This window comes from Poromitra crassiceps (genome assembly GCF_964638095.1).
Source record: "Poromitra crassiceps genome assembly, chromosome: 3".
Taxonomy (NCBI): Eukaryota; Metazoa; Chordata; class Actinopteri; order Beryciformes; family Melamphaidae; genus Poromitra; species Poromitra crassiceps.
Window position 1 is genome coordinate 59,812,032 of NC_139625.1, and position 15,280 is coordinate 59,827,311.

The 15,280-nt window shown below is 46.7% G+C and overlaps 1 protein-coding gene across 1 annotated transcript in view; it reads left to right on the forward strand.

Annotated features, from left to right (window-relative positions):
• The window catches only part of LOC310772857 (receptor tyrosine-protein kinase erbB-4-like), a gene marked incomplete at its 3' end in the record, with an annotated part of 279,666 nt that overhangs the window by 165,099 nt on the left and 99,287 nt on the right, over positions 1–15,280 (forward strand). Inside the window, exon 14 of the mRNA XM_083632786.1 lies at positions 5,045–5,199. Within this exon, the coding sequence (XP_083488912.1) occupies positions 5,045–5,199 (155 nt within the window). The remainder of the gene's footprint in view (positions 1–5,044; positions 5,200–15,280) is intronic.

The window sequence follows — 15,280 nt, forward strand, 5'->3', positions numbered from 1 at the left end:
GATCTTCTACGTGCTGTAATGGATTTCCAACTTCTTTTTGGGTAGTGTATCTCAAAGCCTATAGTTTAGCTAGGTGTTATGTTTACAAAGGTGAATGGTAGGTTAATAGGAGGGATGAACTACTCTGGCTACTGTAGGAGGCATGCTTTTGGCAAACACACACACACACACACACACACACACACCACCTGAGATTACTTTCTGACCTTCCCTTGAAGTCACGTATGAGTCTTTGTTCCAGTCACACCTTGGCTCCTCAAAATGTTAGAATTTCCCTTTAAAATGCCACCGGAGATACACACCGACACCCCGAGATACACACCAACACCCGGTGATACACACCGACACCTGGAGATACACACCGACACCCGGAGATACACACCGACACCTAATCATTGTTCTACATTTCCTAATTGTGTTAACTTGTTTAAATTTAATAAGTTTAACAATACATCAATTTACTGGAGACGCCCTAGAACCCCGTCAAGGACCCCTGCTGGTCCACGGACCCCACATTGAGAACCGCTGCTGTGGTGTGTGTAAGCTATGGAGAGTAACTTTAAAAGTTTGTGGTGTTACGATAGAGAAAGTTGTATGCACGACACGCGGTTCCTCCTGTGTCGCATGACCTGTTTTGTGGAAATTCAGTTCAGTTGTGTGAGTAATTTTTCATGGCTGTCCCCAGAGAGAGAGAGAAAGAGAGAGAGAGGTACAGAGAGATGGGGAGAAAGAGAGAGACCCTCCCCAGGAATGCACAGAGGCGTGCTGCCTTTGGGATGCTGTTCACAGTTCAGTAGTAAATAACACCAGAGTCAATCATCCACCTGCGCTCACACACAAATACACACATATCACATACACAAAGACATCCTTGAATGCATTCAGATGCTTGTACACACGCACCCGCGCGTGCGTGCGCACACACACACACACACACACACACACACACACACACACACACACACACACACACACACACACACACACACACACACACACACACACACACAAAGGAAGCATAATCCTTATTGATGGTGGCTGTCTAAATGTGTCAAAGTGTGAGAAGCTGTCCATCAGGACACCATGCCTACCGTTAGCAATACAGTGCAGTGTCAAAATCCCCAGTGCCCGATAGACAGCAGCTCATGCATTAACACAGACACACAGACGCACACACGCACACATATGCAAAGATCATCAATACACACACACACACACACACACACACACACACACACACACACACACACACACACACACACACACACACACACACACACACACACACACACATTTTTACACACACATCTTGACACATGCACAATGCAACACAAACACACACATGCACAACACAACACAAACACACACATCCACAACACAACACAAACACACACACATGCAGTACAGGTCACATGCCCACTTTCTCTCCGTCTCTGCAACCCAGTCGCCAGAATAACATTTTAGCTGTTTACGTTTCTACAAACCACAGATACAGTAATGTAATGTAATGTAATGTAATGTAATGTAACTACAGTACGCGCGCAAGGTGCCTATGTGTGTGTGTTTGTGCGCCCTTATGACATCACTTTTGACATAATCACTGATGACATCACTGATGACATCACATCATTAGCTAATTAGCCTAATTAAAAAAGCCGGCTCTGTCAGGTCACCTGCACTGGTGCCCTTTACACCCCCTGAAAGTTTCAGCCTGATCGCACTTGAAACGGCGTAGCTGTGGCCAGACACAGAATTGAAACATACAAACATAAATATCGCCCACATCCTCAATTTTATATATATATATAGAGTAATGTAATGTTGATACAGTACGTGACATTCAACATTTGTCAAGCAAAGTACATTGCAGATCAACATTTCAAATTAACCAACGTCACTGTCACTGAGTTTCCCAGTTAACTTGAAAACATTATGCAAATAAAACAATTGCCAAACAGGGCAAGGAAATAAACAAAATATACCTGCCTTGCGGCAAGATAAACTATTAACAAAATCTTCAATAGACCAAGCTCAGAAACACTCTCACAGAGGAGGCGGACGAGGACCCAGGGAACCAGGAGCATGGATTTCGTGGAGCTTTTCCAAGATTCAGCAAGGAGGTCTGAAAACACACACAGTTATATAGACCGCCAAACAGGTGCAGGGAATCACAGTAAGATTATGGGCAGATTAGCACAGATCTCCTATAGGCCGCTTCCTCCTGCCAGCGCCAGGCTAGCGCTCTGACAGCGAGTGGCCAGCTCACCAGTGGCCAGTGGATAGCTCTCCTGCCACTGACAGAGCATTGCTAGGTTCAGGACCTTGGACAGCTGTCTTGCCACTAGCAGCGGTGGTTGCATTGGCCCGTGCTCCGTGTCACTTGGTTATGGTTAGGCAACTAAAACAACGTGGTTACGATTATGGTTTGAGTTAGGCTTGACAAAAACGTTAAATGTGACTTACGGTTTAAATGTAGGACATGCTGGGACTGGTGTGAAAGGCAAGTGTTTACGCCCTCCATCCACCCCAATCACAATACACTTACTGGCCACTATTTCAGTAGCAGACTCTATGGGCCCTATCGTTGTACGGCGCTATCGTTTGCGCTGCCTTTGCACTGCCTTTGCGGTGCCTTTGCGCTGCCTCTTATTGCTATCTTCCCAGCGTCTAAGCTATCGTCTGCCTCCACCATCCAGTTTTGCGCTGTGATGACACAGGTGTAGGCGTGGCCCAGGCGTGTCGGTGGGCCTCTAGCCTATCATCTGTCTCGCGCAAGTGTCATTTAGCGATGTGGGGAAGATACCGTCGGTATGTGCCGAGCGCAAAGAGAGGTTTGGGAGTTGCCCGTTCCAAAATAGGCGTTCCAGCGCAATGTGTTTGAAAAAATCGCCTTGGGTGCTCTCAATTTTAACGCTAGGAAATAGCTGGTCTTAGCGCAAACGCAGACGTACGCCTGAGTGCAGACAGTCTCCACATCTCCGTGCAGTGCAGGAAATCCTTGCTTGGATCCATTTACGCACGGCGTGGATGTCACTCTCCACCCGTGCCTGCACACACTCTTCTCTCCTCGGAATGTGAGCTATAGCCTACATTGCAGAAAAAACACACCTTGATTTAAATATGAGAATTCGTTTGTCATGGCTTTATTAGGCTACATAATTCCCGACCATACAGGTTTGTGGTGTGAGGTAACAATAGATTGCTTTTGAGAAAGTTGTGACGGTGTTGTGCCAAGCTGCCTCTCCCCACCCTGGCCGGCCCAAAACACCCAGGGCACCGACCCATACCCACCCCACCGCCAAGCCTGCATACCTGTCCAGCTCCCACCTTCTCGGGGGAGACCCCCCCCCAGCACCCGGCGCACACAGACTCCCGCCCCGCCAGACCCTCGATCCCCTAATCCAATTCGTTTTTTGCACAACACCTGTGTCCGGCCAGTACAGTAACCTTCTCCACAGCGCGGATGGCAGCTGAAGTCCCTCTCGCCATCAAGCAGACAGTGACGGAAGCATCTGTCTTTATGTGCGCCAAAGGAAAATGACAGACTAAATTGGTGGGATTCGATGTATATATATCAATCAGTCAATCAAGTTTATTGAGCAGACTCAGGGTCCATAAAAAGTACATACAACGTTTAAAAAAACACACAGGGACATAAAAGACAAAAAACAGAAAAACTCATTGCACAAGGCACTGATACCAATATGTCCAAAGCTGGGAACCATATCTGACAGTGCTAAACTTGGGGTTAGTCAGCACCTGGATTACAGAGTTCATAGACCCATTTAGACGGCATATAAATTTATACATCAATTTCCTCAGGAGAGCCTCAAAGGTGTGAATTCTGGCCGTACAGAATACATGTAGTTCACTGGCACTACTCCACCTGGGCTTGTTCAAGAGAATCCTAAAACAGTCATTATATGCAACCCGTAGTTTGTGATGGCTCTCTTTCCTAAACTTCACCCACAAGGGGGCAGTATACAACGGTGTACAAAAATGAATATGAATAGAAACGAATAGAAAATAGCTGATTAATAAAATGTGTGCCTGTGGAACGAAATTCAACTTCTTCAAATAGAGCAGCATCACTCATCACAGCTCTCAGTACGCTGCGTAATTACGCATGCAGTATATTACTGCAGTGGAGATAGAAGAGAGAAAAGGGATAAGCATACAGATGTTTTCTCTCTCCCTCTTTCTCTCTCTCACTCCCTGTCAGTGAAGGAGGAAGCTGCTGACGTGACGCTGTGGTTTTATGGGCATGACCACACCTCCACTATGCTTTTGGGCATAAACACGCCTATGCGGAGATGTGCGCCAAGATGACGTGAAGCGCAGCGGGCCGACACGCCCACAATTAGGGCTTTGCGTGGCGCTATTCCAGCGCAAAACGGGCGCTAACGCAAAATTACCGCCGGTGGGAAGATAGAGCCCTTAGACATGTATAAAGTTGATATACACGTATCTAGTAGGGCTGTCGTCTAAAAGTCGATTAGACGAATCATCGGTCGAGAGACCTGTGAGTCGAGCAGTCGTTTTTCCCCCATCTAAATTCCAATCTTAATTTCATTTGTTAATTTATTCTTGTTTAGATTTATTTAGGCCTATTCGTTTTTTTTGATATAGGCTAAAGAACTGTATAGCCTGGCCCGACCCCCCCCCCCCCCCCCCCCCCTCCATGCCCCCCCCCACCCCACACACACACACACCACACACACACACACACACTGGTATCCATCTTTATTATTCATAATCCCGGAGCTTGAGTTCATGCTCGCTTACCGCTTGTCAACTCCTCCATCATATTCGGCACTGTGCTGTACTTTGACACAGCCTGATTCCTGATATGCATTTTGACAATTTGAACAGGGCTGCTGCAGAATACACTCCAGGCAATTTTGTTCAAGACATTATAAATGGCTGAATGAAACCCGCGTGGGTTCTGCTAGCTACAGTGACTGCGGTAGGGGAGCGAGCAGATTGACATGATCCCACAGGTTTGTATTGCCTGCTGTTCAAGTCTCATCTCATCTGCTTGCAGGGCCCGGACCAGTGTGTCAGGTGTCTCCACTTCAAAGACGGACCCAACTGCGTGAAGAAGTGCCCCGATGGCGTGCAGGGGGCCACTAGTTTTATCTTCAAATATGCCAAGGCCAACAACGAATGCCACCCCTGCCATGCCAACTGCACCCAGGGGTAAGAAATGGAGTCGGAGGGGGGGGGGGTTCAGGTAGAGATTGGTGTCTGTTTTTTGGGAGTTTTTTTTGCATTTCTATTAAGCGCTTGCTCGTCTTCTTCCCAAGCCTGTCCCCTGGCGCACAGCATGTGCTCATGTGCTTTCATGCCTTTGAGAGCATTGCAAATATTTCACCGACTGGTCTCACAGCCGCAGCGTCTCCCTCCCATGGAGAAACAGAAGGAGAGGGAGAGAGAGAGAGAGACAGAGAGAGAGAGAGAGAGAAGATGACTCAATCTTCCAGCGCCCAGACTCTCCAACCTGTGGTGGGATTGTGGAGGCCCTTTTTTCGGGGGCAGAATGCTGTTGGGCCAGTGTTGGGCGGATTGCAGTGGGGATGAACTACAGTATGGGTGCATGGAGACAGTGGGAAAGGGAGGGAGATAGAGAGGAAAGGTCGCAAGGGGAGGAGTCATGAGGGAACGTCCCTGAAAGCTGAAGCTGCTCTACACAGGGTTTTAATGCAACAATGCAGCCACCTTTTCAACCGAAATCACTAATTGGGCCTGGAAGAGTGTTTCATACATGCACACACACACACACACACACACACACACACACACGCACACGCACACACAGGCAAGCATGTTCGTGACTCTGCAAAGGCCGACGACACCTTATTGCCCTATCTTCGAACGGCGCTATCGTTTGCGCTACCGTTTGCACGCCTCTTATTGCTATCTTCCCTGCGTCTTAAGCTATCATCTGCCTCCACCATCCAGTTTTGCGCTGGGATCTAAATGCAGACACAGGTGTAGGCGTGGCCCAGGCGTGTCCGTGCGGGCCTCTAGCCTATCATCTCCCTCCCTAAGTGTAATTTTGTGCTCTGGCGAAGATGCTGTCGCTATGTTCCGAGCGTAAACAGAGGTTTGGACGTTGCCCGTGCCAAAATAGGCGCAATGTGTTAGAAAAAAACGCCTTGGGTGCTCTCAATTTTAATGCCACCAAATAGCTGGTCTTAGCGCAAAAAGCCCCACTACGCCAGGCGTACGCCTGAGCGCACACAGTATTCTCCACGCAGTGCAGGAAATCCTCACTTGGATACATTTATGCACGGCATGGATGTCACTCTCCAACACCTCGCGCCTGCACACACTCTTCTCTCCTCAGAATGCCATGTTGATTTTCAACTATAGAAAGGGAAGGGAGAAAGGTAGGAGAAAATAAAAAGCAAATGTTGATCTTTTCCAACCATTAGGCCACGTTTAATAGCACCGCAATAGCCCTCTCCACTTCCCTTGTCGGGGAGAGAGAGGGAGACATGGGGCATACTGTCGGCCTATAATGTTACTACCCAGATCAACTTAACTGCCTCACCTACTAGTATAGGCCTAGCTACTGCAAAAGTTAACTGTTGAAAATTCGACGTCTGGTTTTGTCACGAGTAGCATACAGCTGAAGTCCCTCTCGCCATTAAGCAGACAGTGACGGAAGCATGTGTCTTTATGTGCACCAAGTGGAAAATGACAGACTAAATTGGTGGGATTCAATGTATATATATTAATAGAAACAAATAAAAATTAGCTGATTAATAAATGTGTGCTGGTGGAACGAAATTCAACTTCAAATAGAGCAGCATCACTCATCGCGGCTCTCAGTACGCTGCGTAATTAACTCATTGGCTGCCAGCCATTTCTGGAAAAACGGACGCTCCCAGTGCCAGCCCTTTCAGAGCATTTTCAGTGATTTCTCAAGACCCACAGAATATTGTGTGATATTACTATGTAAACACCGAACACGCCCAAAGAACGATGAGACTCTCTTGTATCATCAGCAAAAAAAAGTGTATTTATATCATTTTCCGTTCTTTAGTTATCAGCAGTAGAAGATAGGTTGGTTTCACCAAAAACAGATGTTTCAAACTAGAACCTGAGATAATGAGCCTTTTGTGAAATGAAGCATTTCAAGCACATCACTGACTCTGAAGCTAATATTTTCTGATGTCATGACACCTCAAATATCTGAAGAGTAATTTCCTTCAATAAAACAGCAAAAACAAAGGAATTTTGATGGCAAAATAATATTTTTTAGCTGCAACCAGCAGCGCTGGCCCCTGCGTGCGCAGACCCTACACCTTCTTGCTGGTCTTGATTTACTGCTGGTGGGCATCAGGTATTCCAGCTTGTGTTTGCCAATCTGTCCATCGAGCCTGCTGTCTGGGTCGGTGTTGTATGCTGCCCTGCGTGCCCCACCCCCCTCAACTGCAAACTCCTCCTCCGTGGGAGTGTCTCTGGTGGCTCTCTGCTCTGAATTTTCTGCTGCACATTTCAAAGTGCGCTGCACCCAGCGTATATTTTCACAGCGCTCCGCCATTTTTGTGCGCCGGCTCCCAGCGCTCCCAGCTGAGAATAATTTAACTTTTCAGAAAGACGCTGGTGTCGGGTGCTCCTTTTCTGGCAACTAATCATATGGAGAAACTATCGCAACAGAGACAGAAAGGCTCAATTGTGGGAGCAGATTGGCTGCTGTTCACAGGCACAGCTAACGTTAGCTGCAGCATGCATCGGTTTCCGTTTCCCCACGGCTTCTTCTCTGTTTTTTCCTCACCTTTCTCTAATCTGGAGAGCACTGTCGCCACCTAATGGGTCCGTAAAATAGCTTATACACCTTCAAAATCCCCCATATTTTTACAGGAGATGCATCAGGCTTTAATCCACGTCCCACCGTCAAAAAACGTAATTGACGTCTTTAGACGTCAATGGCACTCTACGTTACTATTTGAATTGACGTCTTTAGACGTCAATGGCACTCAATGAGTTAAGCATGCAGTAGCCCCGCAGCGGAGATGCAGGAGAGAGAGCCGAAAAGGGATAAGCATACGTCCGTTCATATAACAGAATGAAAGCTGAAAAACATTTATGGCAGTAACACACACATACTGTTCCTATTATTTGAGCCGCGGCAGCATAATTGCATACTTTTTTATAATGTCCTACTAGGTCTAATAACTGTTTGTTTTGGTCGGGCTGAGTCGGTCTCGGGCTGAGTAGCCTATATGTGACAACGGCGGGCGAGTTGAGCTCGGTCCGCGTCTCAAGCGGGTCGGATCGGATTAGATTTTTTAGGACCATTGAGAAGAGAACTATACATGACAGCCATCAAGAAAGGAGGACAGCACTCCAAGTTGAATACTTTTATTACCACACCTCACACGTTTGGGCAGCAGCCCTTTTTCAGTGTGTGAAACGGCAATAATACACAGGTGAGCATGAGCACATTATTTGATTTCTATGCATGACAGCACATCTCTCTCTCTCTCTCTCTCTCTCTCTCTCTCCCTCTCCCTCTCGCTCTCCCCATCTAGGCTATCTTTTCTCTCTCTCCCTCTTCCTCTCTCTCACTCTAGTCCAGGGATACTCAACTTGCTTTGCCCGGGGGCCACTTTCGTGAAATGATAGAAGGCCAGGGGCCAGTTAATAAACAATCAATATACATTTTTCTGTAGCGGATTGTAGGTTTTTGGGGTGTCAGCCGGAGTTTAGTCTGACAATGTTGTGCACACCGGATAGTTAGTTAGGTTAAGTACATACATAACTGCCTGGGTAGCGAGCAGACAGCGGTATTTGACAATTTAGCAGCTAAATCATAGATTATTGAAAGATATTCCATATTCCGGACTGAAATGCTATAACAGAAGTGGAGTATTGGCCAGAATGACATGAACATTTGGACACTTAGGCCATGTTCACATTACAGGCAAATCTGATTTGCTGATGAAGTCATTAATCATCATTATCTTGATTGGTTTCCCAAATCTGATTTGGGAGTGTGTCCGTGTAACGGCGTTGTGTAGGTGGTACTTGCAGCAACCCATGTTAAGGGCTTGTCCAGGGGTGGATTCGAACTGCCGACCCTCGGCTTGGGAGTCCAGCATGTTAACCGCAACACCAAGAGAGCTAGCTCCCTTGGCGGAGCTGGTTAACATGCCTTTATACCTGGGGAGTGAGTTTAACCAATCCACTCGCTACCACTCGGGACTCACGAGGAATCCGCGCTGATTCAACTCGGTTACACTCACCCCCTTAAACTCACTCCACACCCACTGGACATCCGGGTCACGGCACCAATGTAACGGCGTTGTGTAGGTGGTACTTGCAGCAACCCATGTTAAGGGCTTGTCCAGGGGTGGATTCGAACTGCCGACCCTCGGCTTGGGAGTCCAGCATGTTAACCGCAACACCAAGAGAGCTAGCTCCCTTGGCGGAGCTGGTTAACATGCCTTTATACCTGGGGAGTGAGTTTAACCAATCCACTCGCTACCACTCGGGACTCACGAGGAATCCGCGCTGATTCAACTCGGTTACATCCGCACTGCCACAAATCTGATTCTCAAGTCGGATCTGTGTGGCCAGACATAAACAGCCTATCTGCATGGGTTGCTATGGTAACGACGTGGCCGTCAGTAAATACGTACGTTGGTGACGTGGTTTTCCTGCGCAGAAGTATTTGATGACGAGTTGCGAGTGACGTTCAAATCAGATTTGGTGGATCTGCACGTCCGCACTCAAGTCACATCAGTCGAAAGCAGATTAGAAACTACCTCCATATGTGGTTTGGGACAAGTGACACAAATCAGACTTGGAGCGTCCAGACTCATAAAACCAATCTGGATAAAGTCATTAATAAGTCACTAAAGTTCACAAATCAGATTTGGCCTCCTAGTCTGAACATGGCCTTATTCAGCGGGTATCTTGCATGTTGCGTTCAGGTGCACTGTAAAAAAAAAAAAAAAAAAAAAAAAAATTGCAATTCCATCGCGGGCCACAAAGGGGGCGCCCCGTGGGCTGCCAGTTGAGTATCACTGCTCTAGTCCCTCTCAGTGAGGAGGAAGCTGCTGATGTAACGCTGTGGCTTTCATGGGCATGACCACGCCTCCACAATGCTTTTGGGTATAAAGCGGATCTTTGTGCCGAGATGACGACAAGCGCAGCGGCCCGGTATATGCCCACAATTAGGGCTTTGCGCGGCGCTATTCCAGCGCAGAACGGGCGCTAACACAAAATTACCGCCGTTGCGAAGATAGGGCCCTTAGTGTTTACAGAGTCAGGACCATGCTTGCCATCTGCATGACAACGCCTCCATCTTGCCATGTCACCTTAAAGACCCCCAGCCCAGGCTCCAGGATAAAATGTAGACAGTGTACATTTGTAGAATAAATGGAAATGTACAATATGAACATTTCTGAAATATTATGTTACATATCATGATATGTGTCATAAAACAAACATAACCAGTTGTTTTATTTGCGTTTAACAGTGGAAAGGCAGCAAGGTTTTCGAATTAACTGCGGTTTTGTTCTAGCCTGGTAAACCAGCCGGTCACGTGAACTCACATTTAATTTCGTTCTGCGGGACCATCTGGCCTCAAGCCCTGGGAGGGCCTTAGCAGAAACTGCAAAGCGGACGAGCCAATCAGCGACCCGCCATGTAATTGAGATCGTAACCAAATTTGCCCTGTCTCTCTTATCGCCGTAATGCATTATGGGTAGTCGGCTACTGTGGCTAATGCTAGCGGCTAATGTTAGTTACTTTACAAGGCAGTAAAACACCACTGAATGACCAAATTGATTTAACTTTTAACCATTTCGAGTAACACTGTTTCCATACGGACCCCCAGCATTGGTTAGTTGTTTATAACGTGACTATATTTATAACATTTATAACGTACTCCGGTTTCCGGTTTAAAATTCGGGTCTGAATACAGAGAAGAAGGCTTAAGGCTTTACCTACCGCTATAGATAACGTTAAATGGTCCGCCATGTTATGAACATTACATGTATGGTATCTATACAGTTACGTGTGTCTACTAACATTATTAAAATATCATAAAGTAACGCTAACGTATTTTCTGATAATTTTCTTAACTATTACTTGCTATCTGCTAGCATTGGTTGCTAGGTTGCTTAACGAATTTCTTATTTGTGTACTTTCATGTACTTTCCGCAGACTAGATACCTTGCGGCACATTGCTGCCTCTACCGGTCGGAAGTATTACTGTTCTTATTATCCGATGTTTGTCGTCTATTTTCCTCGAAATGGGGCTATAATTTAGAAAACGGAGCGCGTGAGAGCATGAAAAAGACTTGAAATTGTTTTTTCAGACCATAAACTCATTTGCAAAGTGTTCATTTAAGATATAGACCGAGAGAGAAGTTGGCTCGTTTCCCATAGAGTTGAATGCATGCTCCTGGGGAGTGCTACACAAACTGCGCCCCCCACTGGCCATTTGAAAGAATGCAATTTCCGCATAAGCTTCAAAAAGAGGGAGGCTGAATTGGGCACTGCTAGCAACGCAATAATGGCCGCCTCCTTGCCTGTCCGCCTCGAGGAGTAATGTCAACGTTCGTTGAGTTTAAACAGCCATAAAGTGCAGTTATTGCAGAAATAGACTCAATAACAACAATTAAACAAGTACAGGAGTATGCAACAGCGGTTTCTTGGCGGAAGATGTGTTTTTGCCGTTCTCCCGAGTGGATTTGGGTTTGACTGGATCCAACACTGATTGGCTGAACGAGTTGTCTGTCAAGGCAAGTACACCCGCCCAACTTCCGCCCACTGCAAACTCTGGGTGAAAGCTTCAGGCCAGATGGGAATGAAGAACGAAATGAAATGTGAGTTCACGTGACCGGCTGGCTTACCAGGCTAGTTTTGTTCTAAATTTGAGAATGAGACTGCCATGTTTTTGCATATTTTGCAAATGTTTTTTTTCAAATCTATGTTGATATTATACATTCCCCCTGTATTCCACAAACATACAATGCCTATATGCCTATACTTTACCCCTCCCCCCAAAACAAACAAACAAACAAACAAACAGCTGTGCTGTGGAGTAACACCTTGGTCGCACCAGGCCCGTCTGCGCAGCGTTCCGGCTGCGCCGCCGCTTTGCTCCGTCCTCTGCACGTCGGCATGCTCCACAGCACACGTTTCAGAAGTGGAGCACTTCCGAGCGCTGCCTGCAGCTTGATGCAAGATTGCGCGGGATTTACGAGATTGTGCGATACTGTGTGTACAATGGGGTGGTGGATGTAAAGAGCACAACACACAAACAACACAGTCTGTCGTTGACTTGCTTTTGATTTGGTCATTTCCTCTTGATCGTTGTGCTTCTACCATGGGTAAGTAGGCTGGAATTATTTCTTTATTTGTCATACAGTGCCTGTTAGCAGGAGGAGAACTCTTGCATTTCTTCGTCTACTTGAAAGACTACAGGGGGAGGGGGGGAGAAGGAGAAGGAGTCGGTATTGGCTCTGCACACGGTGTTTTATTATGAAAATCGACCGGATTCTCGTGCAGTTGCTGTGTCTGACTTCCGGCCTGAACGATCTGCTCTGTGCAGCTTGATGCAGCTTCCAGGCGTCATCCGTGAAAAATAGAACTGCTGTGTATCTTTAGCGGAGCGGGGCGAGCCGCTTCTGGGACGCTTCTGATACGCGCCGTTGCGTGCCTGGTGGGATCACACGCGTTGATTAAAATGCCCGCGAGCAGCTCCGACGACTGCGTCGGACCCGGAACGCGTACGTGATGTTCCAGGTGGGATTCAGCCGTAACATCAAGGCAGAGACAGAGAGAGAGAAATATAAAAAATACTGTTAGATAGAAAGATAGAAAGTACAGTATACTGTTATCAAATAACTGAAGGCAATGAAATCCATTGAGGGGACTCTTGGATAAGGAGAGAATGTACTTGCTGTTCACTGCCAGTCAGATAACACCTTTGTTCTCAATCCAAGAAGGAAAATGTGCAAATGAACACCCACACCCACGCACACGCACACACACACACGCACACGCACGCACGCGCGCACACACACACACACACACACACACACGCACGCACACACACAAACACACACACACACACACACACACACACACACACACACACACACACACATTCACATACACACAAATGATACAGACACTGATTGCTCACTAATTAGCTATTTGGTGCACCATTTAATTGACAACGCAGTGGCTTTGGAATTGGAGGAGCCGCGGTCGCCACGGATTCAATTCCAAAGTTAGCTTGCTCCTTTAATTTGCTGGTTTTCTCTGTCTTGCGTGCACGTGCACACACGTGCACACACACACACACACACACACACACACACACACACACACACACACACACACACACACACACACACACACACACACACACACACACACACACAAATGCAGGTGTGCACTCACATATACACACCCAAACACTCACACAGTGCTCCTCTTCTGTGTTTATCCGGCTGTTCAAAGTCCCCCACTCAAGGAGCTGGAATTAATGAAAGCCAACAGTGGGCTCTAGCTGGCTGGCTATCTAACGGCAGAAACGTCCACTTCTCCCTGATCAGCTCGTTATCACCACTACCTCCCAGCCCATTCCACTGTATGGAAAAGCCTTACTCACAGAGAGAAGATCACAGACATACTATATAAGTGCTTAATGGAGGTTCATCATGTACTCGCAAGAAAATCACAGCTCCATTGTAAAGCGCTCGCTTACACTGTGCACGTGTGTGCTATGGGATTTCAACAGGGGCAGTATTAAAGGTCTGAGTAGAAAAAAGGCGTGCATGTTGAAGGAAAGTGGCTCAAGTGGAAGTCAGTTAGCCTTGTCAAAACCATCCTGATAATAACCGTAACGTGATCTCACATGCTGTTTCACTCAGATGTCAGGCTGGACTCTAAGCCGTCCACATCCATTTCAGTGGGCGGGAGTACTTGCCTTGACAGACAACTCCAGCCAATCAGCATTGCCAAATCCAATCCAAATCCACTCGGAAGAACGGTGAAAACGTCTTTTCCGCCAAGAAACTCCGCTAGTGCATACTGTGCTCTTGTTCTTTTTAATTTCTGTTATTGAGTCTATTTTTCTGCAATAGCTGCACTCATGGCTGTGTTCACTCTACTATACACGAATCCAACGGCCAATTTGTGTAGGCTGCCATCTAGTGGGGACCCCATTACTGCGGGGGTAGGTCCCCGCAGCTAGACTGTGCTGCTGGCTGCTGCAGAGTGCCAAATGATAACAGCGTCGTGAGCTGGATTGATAACGTGAGACAGTAGCCCCCAGTTACTGATGAAGGTACGACCTTATTATGGATGGGGATAGTAATTATTCAAATTGTAAATAGCGGAAAAAATACCACTTAACGAGTCTCATTTCAAGTGACATTATTGTGTAAACATGCTAATGTTAACTTACTGACTAGCTAGCATAAACAATCAAGTTGCATGAAATCATTGCACACCAATTAAATTAGTAAACATTTAAAAAAAAATACGAATTTGTGTTTTTATAGGCATTCAAGGGTATTTTATTAATCGCTTGGCCTGTGTGGAGCAACAGAATGCCAACTACAGGTCTCTCATAGAGGGTCAAAATGACCTGAGCTCGGGATGGATTGGCCAAATATTGCACACTCTACCAGATGATATCGGACCTGTCCGATATTCACAGTCCATTAACAACCATAATGTTGACATAACCCATGTCATAATCACTGTTAGCTTAGGCTAGGCAGCTGCATGCTACTCATTATGAGGTGAAATAACGTTAGCGATTTACGACTTAACCAAAACCACCGTGCTGTTGTTATTGGGAACGTCCTTTCTGTTAATATTCTTGATCCACCTCTGGCGAACAGCTCGGTCCTCTGCACGTCCAGGGAATCTATATTTGTATGTTTATGTAACGTTATGGTTTCAGACAGAGGGGCACTCTTCGTGTAGCTAACGCTGTAAAGGCTGTAAGTTAACATTAGCATGTTTACACAATAACGTCACTTGAAATGCGGCTCGTTAAGTGGTATTTTTTCTGCTATTTACAATTTGAATAATTACTATCCCCATCCATAATAAGGTCGTACCTTCATCAGTAACTGGGGGCTACTGTCTCACGTTATCAATCCAGCTCACGACGCTGTTATCATTTGGCACTCTGCAGCAGCCAGCAGCACAGTCTAGCTGCGGGGACCTACCCCCGCAGTAATCGCGTCCCCACTAGATGGCAGCCTACACAAATTGGCCGTCGGATTCGTGT